The following is a 12,377-nucleotide window of genomic DNA, read 5'->3' as shown; positions in this document are numbered from 1 at the left end:
ATTCCAAATTACATTAACTGACCCATGAATTGGCAAGTTGAGGTGGAGATTGCACTCAGCCTGTTGTTGGTCACCGACAGCTGCATGCTGGTCAGGATGGATAAGAGCTGCCAGAGCTTCTGATTTGCTGCCTAATGCGTTTAGAAGGGAGAAAGCTCTGCTGGGGATGGAGAAGTATAGGCTGGACCTTTGTTTTGTATGAGGCAGAGTAGTGGAAAAGGTCTGGCATTGGTGAAACCTGATGTTTGGATGCATTTCCTAAGTTGATAATGATGTTTTCTTGAGGGGCAGAGTCTGAAGGTAAAGGCAGATACAAGACAGGGGAAAGGAGGGCCAGGGAGGGTTTGTATGGTGCATAAGCATCTGTCTGCAGACGCTCTCCCTTCTGTCACCTGGCATGTTGTTCTGGAAATAGGAGTAAGGTCTTGATCCAGTGAAAGGAGCAGGGACAATTTCAGGACTTGTAATAAGACAATATAGACAGCTAAAATAATGAAGCTGGTAGGTTACTGCTGCATACCAAGATGGGTGGAATTGTTCTCCCCAACGGTGGGAGAGAAGCTGTTACAGGTCTTGCTGGATGACCCACAGGGAAGATGCCTACAAGCTTCAGCAGCAGCCATCATCTCCCCTCCTCCTCCTCTTCTCATCCTCAGAGCAGGAATAAGCAAAGGAGGGGCTTAATCCTGCTTCCTCCAGACCAGATCTGAACCGTGTACAAATGGGATGCTACAGGTGTGCCCACAGCTCAGGACAGGGTCTGGCAGGTGGTTCTCCCTTCTGGAAGTGAAGTTGGAGGGCTTTGCATTGTGAGACCGCTGTGGGATTTCCAGGCTGGTTGGCACAGAGCACAGCTGCTCCCGTATGCTACAGGGACTGCTTTAAAGTTAACATTTGGGTTTGACTTGTGGGTTTTGATTTATTTTTAACTTCAGGTGAGCCAACAGAGTGTCCACAGCCACTTCCACCCAGCGCTTGCTCCAGTCCTCTCTACCTTACAGAATTTTGTCAGCACGAAAAGATCTTCAGCAGATGTATCGCAGAGGAACTCAGGTACCATCTGGGCAGCTGTCAGAGTAGCTGCACGTTATTTGCTTTGTGTTTGAGCTGGTTTAAAAGCCACGCTGAATCACAGACTCACAGAGTTGTAGGGGATGGAAGGGACCTTCAGAGATCGAGTCCAACCCCCCTGCCAAAGCAGGGTCCCTAGGACAGGTCGCACAGTCGGTCTCCAGATGGGTCCTTGAATATCTCCAGAGAAGGAGACTCCACACCCCCTGGGCAGCCTGTCCCAGGGCACCCTCACCGGGAAGAAGTTCTTCCCCAGATTGGTGGGGAGCTCCCTGTGCTCCAACTTGAGGCCATCGCCCCTTGTCCTGTCCCCACAGACACTGAGAAGAGGCTGCCCATGTCCCCCTGTGTCCCACCCTTCAGCTATTGATCAACATTGATCAGATCCCCTCTCAGGCTTCTTTTCTCAAGGCTGAACAGCCCCAGCTCACTCAGCCTTTCAATACCTAAATCTGGTTTTCCTGCTCAGCCTCCCAGAAGACTGATATTTTAAAACCCAAACACTTTCCAGCAGATGACATTATTTTTACACCTGCTAGTGGAGTAACAGCTCCTCTGCTTTAAGTGCAGAATTCCTGTGCCCTGCTATTCCCTGGCACCCTTGTCGGAGGCTTAGCACGGGCAAGGTTCTCACATTAGAAACCCTTTTCCCAAGGAATAAAGCTGCCACCACTTCATTTACACCGTTGTTGCGAGCGTACAAAGGGGCGTTTTGTGCTGAGAAAGTCACAGTGCTCACGCTGCCGTTTTCAGATTGTAGCAAGTGCTAAATCTACAACCTATAGTAGCTTGCAGAGAGCCCACACGTCTCTGCGCCCCAACCTCTGTCAGAGCCGGTAACCTTCGCTCACGTCCCAGTAGATGATGTTTCTTCTGCCAGTTCACATGCGCTGGAGGAGGCGTGTGGCTTTTTGGGCAGCATCAAGAAGGTACATCTGCGTACCCTGCATCCCCAGGGCTGGGCTTTGCACTGCTGCAGACCTCCCTGTGCCCCAGCCATCCTGCCCTCCCTGCGCGCTGCAGGGATCTGCACAAGCACACGTGGTGAGAAATTAAGAGGCATTAACTCTTGGAGGAGACTAATTCTGCCTGCCTTTGGAAAGGTTCTGCGCATAGTTTCATTAAACCAGGTAGAAGTGGGGTTGATAGAGCTGAGTTACACCATCAGCTTTTAGGCTCTTTAGTCCCAGTTCAAACAATTCCTCTGAAGCATCCTTTTTTGGTATTCTTTTTTTGGTCTTTTTTGGTATTTTTTTGGTATTTTTTTTTCTTTTTCAAGTCTTTTTATTTTTCTTTTTTTAGTCTTTTTTGCTTTGTTGTGTTTTTTTCTTTTTTTTGAGGTTTTTTTTTTTGGTCTTTTTGGGGTCTTCTTTGGGTCTTTTTCTCTTTTTTTGTCTTTTTTAGTCTTTCTTTGGTCTTTTTTTGGTCTATTTTCACTCTTTTTGAGCACTTTGAAATGCCCCATGACTAGATACGTGCCAGCCAGACTTCCCATCTGTCTATTATTTCCTAATACAGCACAAATTTGGAAGAGGAAACCAATGGAGCCTCACCAGTCCCAGACCAGCCGCGTGCCCTACCCCTTTTTTTGTGGTAGGGACGCAGTGATTTATGAATAATAAGCCAACCTCGAATGGAGTGAAACACACAATAGGGCTTTTCTTTGGAGCACTGCTATTCAATTCACAGTGGTGGCTGTGCTACAATGGGCGTCACGGTGGCATCCGTCAGCCGGAGCGATTACATCCGTATTCATCGCTGGATGAAACAGAAATCCCGGCCCCCTCACGTGAGCAGTGCTGCCTGGTTTGGCACAGGAAGGCTCTGCTTCTGCCTGGTGATAACTCTGACTAGGCAGCGAGGGACTGTTGTCACCTGACAGTGTTATCTCTTAATTATATTATCTCTTAATTACAGGAGCTAATTGTTTGTTTCTTTATTAGGAGGAGCAGATACGGGCCCAAGGACTGTGGAGATAACGAGGGTCAGTGAGTTATTTTCCATGAATTCACAAAGCTGACATCTTTAACTGAAGTTGTTGGGTTTTGTAGTGTTTCTCAGAAGTAAAATTGGTGTTATTTATGTTTGCGATGGGTTGTTGGGTGTGTGCTGGTAGAATGGGACCTGCACGTGTGGGCACGCGTGTGGCTGTCAGACCTGTCCCTTTTTTCCCCTGTTCCATAAGTCAAATGAGTGGGTTGTGGCTGTACCCCAACTGCTGACCTCTCCATCACAAATGTTGTTTTCTTTCGCTTCGTTTTAGGGACCAAATGATGCACTTGGTATCAGTATAGCAGGAGGGAAGGGAAGTCCATTGGGAGATATCCCCATCTTCATCGCCATGATTCAAGCCAGTGGTGTGGCTGCACGTACCCAGAGACTTCGAGTGAGTAACGGGGTCCCCTTGGTATTTCCTATTTCATCTTCTGGGTATCCCATGGAGAAGGGCCCTCAAGCACTTCTGTGTATGCCATCACTTTGATAATTCCTCCTGGACTGCGCTGCTTCTTTTTACATCAAAACAAAACCAGAAAACCCAAACCTGCCCTTCTTGTCCCTTTCTAATGATGATATTGTATCTTGGGATAATGGCAGTTGTCACCCACATGGTGATGTTAAGAGAAAGAACATTAATGCATTTACGGTTGTCTTTGGATCTCTGTGTTCATCCAGACCCAGGGAGGGCAACGGCAGGTTCTCTGGAAACTACTGGTGTTTTGGGCATCATTTAGAGCTCAAACCAGGCAGAAACCAGGCCAGGAGTTAGTTGTTTGATCTGAAGGCCCTTGCAAAGAAATGCCAAAAGGAAACCTTTATATCAGACCCATGGGATATCTGGGTTTCCAGGACTGACCAGGGTGAGCACTGTCAGGTCTGGAGAGCGTTTCAAGGAATCCTTAGGACTGAAAAGAAAACATTATATACATACAGAGTGTTGCTTTGGCCCATGAGATTGACCCATATGTGGTGCTATCTTCATGCCATGTCCCTGCTAGATTTACATGATAGCACTAAGTGCCAGGGTCAAGATCATTTTTATGGAATCACAGAATCATTAAGGCTGGCAAAGACCTCTGAGATCATCTCACCAAACCATCCCCCTACCACCTCTATCACGCATTAACCCACATCCCTGAGTACCTCATCCAACCTTTCCTTGAGCACCCTGAGGGACGGTGACTCCACCACCTCCCTGGGCAGCCCGTTCCGATGCCCAACCTCTCCTTCTGAGAGGAAATGTCTCCTCATTTCTAACCTGAACCTACCCTGGCACAACTTGCAGCTGTTCCCTCTTGTCCTATCATTAGTTTTCTGCAAGAAGAGGCTGACCCCAGCTCACCACAGCCTCCTTTCGGGAGTTGGAGAGAACAGTAAGGTCTCCCCTGAGCTTCCTCCTCTCCAGACTGAACAGTCCCAGTTCCCTCAGCCACTCCTCATAAGACTTGTGCTCCAGACCAGGTTAATGAGATGAGGATCTCATCTGCTTTCCTGTGCCACACTCACATTCTGCAAGGGCATGAACTTCTCTGTGCATGAGGACACGCATGAGGAAGCAAATGAACCCTTTCTGTGTGAGAGGGTGGCAGTGAGAATCTCACTCCCTGCTTGCAGAGGGGAGGAGTAAAACCCAAGCCACCTTTGTTTCTCTGATGGCTTTGTTGCTGTTTAAAAACCCTCCTTGTCCTTGCTCTGAAGAACGATCACTAGCGATGCAGGATTCTCACAAAAGGGACCCTGCAGAAGAGAGCCCTGGCTGCACACTGCCAAGTTCACAAGGAATTTTAAGCATTCTTAATTTTAATTTTCCCTAATGCTAGTAATTTTCCATTACTGTTGTACTTTTAGGTTGGAGATCGGATTGTCAGTATTAATGGACAACCTTTGGATGGGCTGTCTCACGCAGATGCGGTTAATCTACTAAAGAATGCTTATGGGAGCATTATCCTGCAGGTACGGTGATAAATTGAACATGCAGCTGCGTGAGGGTAGATAAATGGCATTTGGGGGTGGGAGGGGGGGAAAAAATCCCCTAAGCATCACTGGCACAAGGCATCACAGAATTGCAGGGTGCTTCCTGATGGGAATTACACAGAATGAAAGCGCAAAATCATTTCCATTCAGAAATTCTTTATTGCCACTCACGCAGGCTGCGAGCCTGAGTCTATAAAAGCCTAACAAAGGGAACAGAAGAACTTGTTGCTACACATGAGGAATCAACAAGCTTCCAAGTTTTGTTGGGTTGTTTTTTCATTTGAAGTTAACTAGGAACAAGAGATTACCTCTCTGTGTGTACCTGTGCGCACGCATAAGCAGTGTGCAGCCACACTGTCCACAGTCTTTGATGGAGGGAAGGGAAGGGGGAGAGGGGAAGGAAAGGAAGGAAGGAAATGCTGGGGATGTTTAGTAAAAATGACAGTGTTGTCATTAGGACAGTGCTGCATAGAATTGATTATTCAATGATTATTCCATTGATTAATGAATAATAACACGAGAGAGAGAAAACAGTGTTTCCTCATGAAAAGAAGACGTGTTCTGCCCCTTCGGTTTTCATTGCTGCTCACCAGGATATTCAGCTTTAGTTTATTTTCATGTTTGCACAAAGGAATGGGATGAATACTTGCCAGAGAGAATTCAAAATGCTGCTCGTTTGCAGAATTATTGGAACAATTGGGAAAGGAGCGTAAGACGCACCACTAAAACCTCCTCTAACTTGCTTTATCGTCACAACATCTCGAGAGATTTTTACAAGCTCTTTTTTCTTCTTCCTTGCATTACAGCAAAAATGTGACCATAAAAAACTGGAAGGGGGGGGGGGGGGGGAGGGAGGAAGCAATGAAATTATAATAACCTTAGTTTTAGACTTGCTTATTCCTTGTTTTATCTGTCTGTGAACCGCTGACCTGGTAATGCTGAGCCGGTTCCGGAGCAGATGGTGTATTTGTGGTTCTGTTGAAGTCAAAGGGAGTGCACAGATTTATACCAGCTGAGGAGTTTCTCTTAAATTATAGTCACCATATCAGTACTAACACTGAGTAATTTCACTTTCCATGTCAATGGCATTCCCTGAATAGAAAATGAAAGCTCAGTGCAGAACCCAAACCCGCTGATCTGGAAAGCGGTGATGCAGCACCTTCTGCCTCATCACCTGGTTTAAACTCTTCCCCGTGAAGAGCCCTGTCAGCTGGTCGCTCACATGAACAAAGAGGTTCTTCCAGAAACAGCTTTTGGGGTTTGTTGGTTGATGGGTTTTCCTCCACATTTCTTTCCTCCAAGTTTCCTCCATGTTTCTGCCTATTTCCTCCCCGTTTCCTCAGCGTTTCTTTCCTCCGAGTTTCCTCCGCATTCCGCCTCTAGCTTAAAATGCCCCTGATACTTTAGACAGGTGCTGCAGGTTTATTCTCCTAGAGCAGACTCTGTTTTCCTCTCTCAAAAATCTGTGACGCTAAGGTGGGATGTTGGGTATCAACGCCGGCACCGCGTGGCGCAGAAGCCCTTTACCGTAAGCGCGGTGATGCGGTTACCGTAGGCGCCAACCCCAGGTACTTCACCACCACAAGCTTGCTTTTCTTTTTTCCCTTTTTAAATGAAAACAATCTAAATGGAATAATCCTATCGCTGTGATGATCATGACTGATGTGTCATTAAGTAATTCTATTTATTATCGGGTTAGACCACTTCACGGCAAACTGCTTTGAAAGGTCAGATAATTGCGTTCAGTGGTGTGGAAAGGCTTATTATCCCCACGTCCTGGGAAGGATGGCAAAAGGAGTTTGCAAATGCTGTTTGCAAATGGGAGATTAGGGTCTCAGGGGAACAATCATCCCTTTCGGCTGTTTTGATGCTTTGCTTTAATTTAATTTCTTTTCTGCAGGTGTAGTAATGAGATAAGGGGAAGCTTTTTTACGAGGTTGTTGAACTCTGATACGTTCTTACTGCCAACTGAAGATTTTTGAATATAGATTTATTTTGCCCTCGTTTTATTTAACAACAAAATATGACAAATACTGCCTGGCACTCTTTCCCCTGCTGCAACAGGAAGGGGAACTTAACGGAGTCTTTGCTGGCTGAGCCAGGTTGCAGCTATCTTGTCTGCTGGACCCCTTCATTTTGGGCATCCAAGAACCCAAGTCCTGGGATGCAAAACCAGCATGAGAACTAATCTTCCTTACTAGAAAATGCCAGCACCTTCTTAGCTCCAAGTGATTAGAAAGAGGGAAATAATGTTGTGGAAGAATTGTGAGCCTTCATTTAAAACAGGGGATTTATATAATGGTTTCTTTTATTTTGGAGAGGTGCGTTTTCCTGAAGCCACGTTCTCACAGTGGGAAAAGTACCTGTCAGTTGTGATGAAATGAGGCCATAGATAGCTAGAGGAAATGCTGAAAATATACATACTGGGTGTTTCTCACTGTCTCTGAGCTGAGCTGTGTGGTGCAGCAAGCGCCAAGCAGAGAGGAGTGGTTCCTCAGGAGTAGATAAAGCCATGGCATGGTAGATAACCATGGCACGTAGCTGTTAGGAAACTGATGTCCTTTCAGTGGCAAATACTGCAAATCCAAATCCAAAATCCAAAACAAGTGCTTTCCTTCAATGTTTTCCAGGAAAAAAAGCGTTATCTGAAAGTTGAATTAATGGGGAAATTCAGAGAGTGGGACTTGTGTTTGAAATTCCTTGAAACAAACATCAACGACCGATTTCCCTAACGTATTGGGGCTATTTTCATACATAATTAGCCAAGATGTCTTTAAGTGAGCACACTCATGGTACTTCATTGCATCCTTCTGTTTAGGTTGTGGCTGATACCAACATCAGTGCCATTGCTACCCAGCTGGAGAGCATGTCTGCAGGATGCAACCTCAACTCGTCTTCCGAGCATCCTTCTGAAGATCCTGAGTAAGTTTGTCCTTAGTCTGCAGATTCGATCTCTGTGCCCCGTGCAAGGGAGATGCTTAGGCTGGTGAAGGAGGTCTTACCCATTGCTTTTCTCTCTCATTTTCCATCACCTTTGAAATGGTAAGTGTGAACTTCTCTAGGCTGATTGCAGACTCACCTGGTGACAGAAATTGCTTGAGTCAATAAGTGCAAACTGTGGTTCTAGTTCTGGACATTAAAAGGAACCCAAAAACCTAACAAAAAACAACTAACCAAAAGGAAACTCACCATAAACAAAACCCAGAAAACCCCAAACCTCCTCCATTTTCTAATTTGTTATACTGACATGATAGTTCTGCCCTTGTCCACTGGCTTCCTTGCCTGAAAGGAGGATTGTCACAATTTGAAATAATTTGTCATTGGCAGACTAAGGCAAGGGGTGTTAAAAAGCCTGGTGTCAGAAACAAATGTTTCAAAACACCTCCCAGAACTTTCTTTGTACAAGTCAAAAAAAAAGTGATGCAAAATTTTCTACTTGCAGCCCTTCTGTGTGGTGATGGAAGGTGGAGATCTAACCCTCCTCCCATCATTCTCCACCATGTGCTTTCCAGGGCAGCTTAGAGCATTCCAGTTATCATTCTGAAATGTATTTGATCTTCATTTTGGTTCATTAGCTTCGTTATGCTCTTCATTTTCATTCTTTGAGGCATTATATTTATTTTAAGAACTGAGATGCAAGTTGCTGCCCTACCTCAGGGGGTTTGGGGTATAGAAGTTAAGCTATTTATGCTGCATTCTCTAGTTTTACAGTGTAAGACACTGCTTTTATTGCTGGTCCCAAAGGAGATTGCTTACTTCACAAAAGGATTTGTATTCTCTGTTCATATTAAAATGGAAAGGAAATATGAGTGTAGAAAATACGAAGCAGAATTAGGTAGGGATAAAGAAACAGCAAGATATTATTCATCGTAGGCTGCAACTTTAGATAGGTGGAAGACACCAAACAGCTTTTGCCCACAATAGTTCTTTCTAAATATGTAGAAATTCCTTTTTCCAATTGGAGTTGGATATGTAGCTACAAGTGGTCTGAATTCCACCAAGAAAAAACTCAGCCTCTGCTCCACACAGACCATAAATACCCCCAGAGAGCAGTTCAGGGATTCAGGTGATGCAGGGAGCGAGGGGCTCTCGGGAGTGATGAGGCACAGGGGTGTAGGTCCGAATGAACAAGAAACCAGCCTGAAGAGTCTATATTAAAGCTGAGACTGTAAACACAAGTGGTTCTGGCTGCACCCTGTCTATTAGACTCTGTCCTCTGAAGTCACAGAACAAAATTGTGCTGTAAGAAATGTGTTGCAGTTCCCACTTGTGGAGAGTAATGATGATGGCTTGGCCGGTAAGAAAGCGAACTCTCCTCTCCGTACGTGCAGCGGCTGCTGCTGAGGGCAGTCTCACTTCTACACCAGAGATAAGTGTTCTCCTTGAGTTCCTATTAAAAACCAAGTATCTTCAGAGTGTGGAACTGAAGTACACAGAATAGTGTTCCCTCTCTGGGCTGCACAGGAGCAGGTTTCAGAGCAAGGGCAAGAGTCGGGGTCTGTGAAAGTCTTACCACTAGCTAAGTATCTCTGTAAGTCTTCCTTCTACATAAAGTCCCCAGAGACAGACATTGCTGTTCTAAGTGATATTTGTTGTGTTTTCAGAGCACCTCAGCCTAAGATTATTACTTTGGAGAAAGGCTCTGATGGACTGGGATTTAGTATTGTAGGGGGGTATGGAAGTCCCCATGGAGACCTGCCCATTTATGTCAAGACTATATTTGCCAAGGTATCTTTTTTGTTTTGTTTTGTTTTTCTCCCTTTTTCTCTATTATCTTCACAAATAAACCTTACTAAGCTTTGGCTTGGATAATATATTACATAATAGAAAGCAAAAATATCCTAGGTACACCGATGTGAGTGCATGGACCCCAGTGCTCACAGCTGGGTTCTGCATTCACTGGTGGCTGAAACGTGGGACTTTTATCTCTGCAGAATTGCTCTGTGTACTCAGGAAACTTGGGGTTTATGCATTAAAATATTTATAAGGCAGTTTTATATCCATGTATCTCAAAGAGCCTTCCAAGAGGTAGGAAGGCATCGCTCCTCTCACTGTACAGGAGAGGGGATGGTTGCAGAGATGTTGTATCTTTGTCACTGAGCTTCGGCTGCAAAGCCAGTAATAAGCTCCTGTGAGAGGAATGGGCATGGCCATGCAAAGGGGGGTTCTGGAAGTCAGGGAAAGGCAAAAACAGTGGGAATTTGGAATATTTTACGTGAAGTAGGGCAGGGTAGGTGACACAAATGAGAAGAATTCACCCAAAGGTACAGTGGAAGTCATGTCCCCTCTGCTTCAGGGGTCCAACCACAGATATCCAGGCTCGTTACAGTCTTCGATGATTAGCTTGGGAAGGTACTGTGCCCTTAGAGTGATGTGTAGATTTACAAATTTCTAGGTGTAAGCATGGCTGAGGCACCCTAAGTTGAAGCTAGAAGGCATGGCAGTCACTGGTGGGTCTGTGGAGGAGAAACAGACACCATGGGCCTACCTCTGGGCAGGGCAGGGCTGAGGATTTGGCCAAGAGCTGCTCTCTGGAGAACAGCCCTTTGTAAAGGAAGGCTCTGTGGGAGCTTCTCAGGACCTTCAGTGGGGCCCAGCTCTGTGCGGGGCTTGGGGCAGTTGCACTGTGTGAGCTCTTGCGTCCCCCTCCACCTTTTACCTGGTTCCTCAGTGCTGGGCACAGAGGACATTCAAATGCTGCTTTTAACAGCCCTCCCCATAACCCTAAAAGCCAGAACCAGCTTTACACTGCAGTTTTTATTCAGGGAAGAGCCAATTCTCTTCCCAAGGGCATATCACCCTCCCGTGCTGCCCCGGCCCTGAGCGGGTCAGGTAAGCAGGGCTCGAGCGATGGTCAAAGCTCCCAGGGAGACTTGAGCCCTGTCATCTCCCACCTTCCCCAGCCAGTTCCAGTGGGATTTCCAGTGCCGCATCCCTCCTCATTTCATCCATCAGCATTAGGAGAGACGGGAGGGCTCCGCCGCGCTAACGAGTGTCGCCTTGCCGTTTGCAGGGCGCAGCTGCGGACGATGGCAGACTGAAGCGCGGCGACCAGCTCTTGGCAGTTAACGGGGAAGCGTTGGACGGTGTCACTCACGAGCAAGCTGTGGCTGTTCTCAAGCGCCAGAAAGGAACTGTAACGTTAACGGTGTTATCGTGAATGTCGCTTCGCTTGCGGAGACACACACAGTCATTTTAGAGCTATAATCCCTCTGCTCGGCCCTGGGCGGGACGTAGAGCAAACCCTGGCACAAACCGCCCGCTCACCGCCCCCTTGCCAGGGAGGGCAGCGTACATCTGAGCTTCACGTAGCCTTCCCCATTTCTCTCAGCCTTTCTCCCTGCCCTCCCCTACTTCTGGTGGCTTTTGAGGTTTCTCTGGGTGAGTTGAATTAAGGAACTGGAAAGAACCCATACCCATTTTCCCTCTGTTATACATGGGTTTATCCCCGCTGGTCCAAACCCCAGTTACAACCACCCAACCTGGAATCAACCCGCACGCAAAAGAGAATTTAGATCATCAACCGATCGCATCTGATGAGCAGAAATAAATGCAGAGTGACTTGTCATCTCACTCATGATTTACTTATGCTAATTGTCCTTTCAAGTATGCCAGAAAACATTAGCAATGTAATTAAATTACCACTGTTCCAAATGATGAAATATCAAATTCTCCTCTGGGAAATTATTTGTGCTCGGCACAGTAAGTCTGCTAGTCAAATGTGAACTTCTCATGTTTATCTCTTTGGGTAGGTCTGTGGAAGTTAGTCAGAGGTAATTACTGTGATGTGTCAATTTGCAGCCTTTAGCACGAAAAAATAAACGAGGGGAGAGGGAAATGGAATTTTTTTTTTTTAAATTTTTTTTTTTTTTTAGGCTTTTAAAACATTTGAGCCTTTTCAGATATTTAGGCAGCATGAAGAACAAGCACCTATCTCGTTTGATTCCCAGTGTGTTTTTAAAGAAGGAGGAACGTGCTGACAGACACCGGGCATGTTGCATCCAAGGGCAGTCGTCGTGGTGCCAAGTCACAGCGTAATTGTTCATCACCAAAACTTCACCAGAGATAAAAAGTTTGTGTCAGCAGCGCGATCCTGTAAGTCTGGTGATGACTCTTTAGGGTTAGTGGAAGTTAGTCTAAGCCAGGAAACTGTTTTACTTTTCCAAGACCCTCCCCTGGGTCAGATACTGCAGGAAGAGGCTTTCACGGATCACAGAGGATGCTTCCCCCTTGGGGCTGCTGGAATCCAAGTTTGGATAATACTGAGTAACACCAGGCAGCAGTGAGATGGTTGCTGCAGAAGTCTTCTGAGATGATGTCCTCCTGGGGCTGGC

At 46.1% G+C, this 12,377-nt stretch overlaps 1 protein-coding gene across 1 annotated transcript in view; it reads left to right on the top strand.

The window, feature by feature from the left end:
- PATJ (PATJ crumbs cell polarity complex component) overlaps positions 1–12,262 on the top strand; it is a gene marked incomplete at its 5' end in the record, with an annotated part of 148,039 nt that extends 135,777 nt beyond the window's left edge. Inside the window, 7 exons of the mRNA XM_084265931.1 lie at positions 936–1,053; positions 3,015–3,055; positions 3,335–3,457; positions 4,918–5,022; positions 7,862–7,965; positions 9,648–9,771; positions 11,057–12,262. Of these exons, the coding sequence (XP_084122057.1) occupies positions 936–1,053; positions 3,015–3,055; positions 3,335–3,457; positions 4,918–5,022; positions 7,862–7,965; positions 9,648–9,771; positions 11,057–11,203 (762 nt within the window). The 3' untranslated portion in view covers positions 11,204–12,262. The remainder of the gene's footprint in view (positions 1–935; positions 1,054–3,014; positions 3,056–3,334; positions 3,458–4,917; positions 5,023–7,861; positions 7,966–9,647; positions 9,772–11,056) is intronic.
- Positions 12,263–12,377: the final 115 nt, after the last annotated feature.

The sequence above is a fragment of the Gallinula chloropus genome (assembly GCF_964237585.1).
Source record: "Gallinula chloropus genome assembly, chromosome: 6".
In the NCBI taxonomy this organism is placed as follows: Eukaryota; Metazoa; Chordata; class Aves; order Gruiformes; family Rallidae; genus Gallinula; species Gallinula chloropus.
The sequence above is the reverse complement of the archived record's forward strand: the minus strand, read 5'-3'. Positions and strand labels throughout refer to the sequence as shown.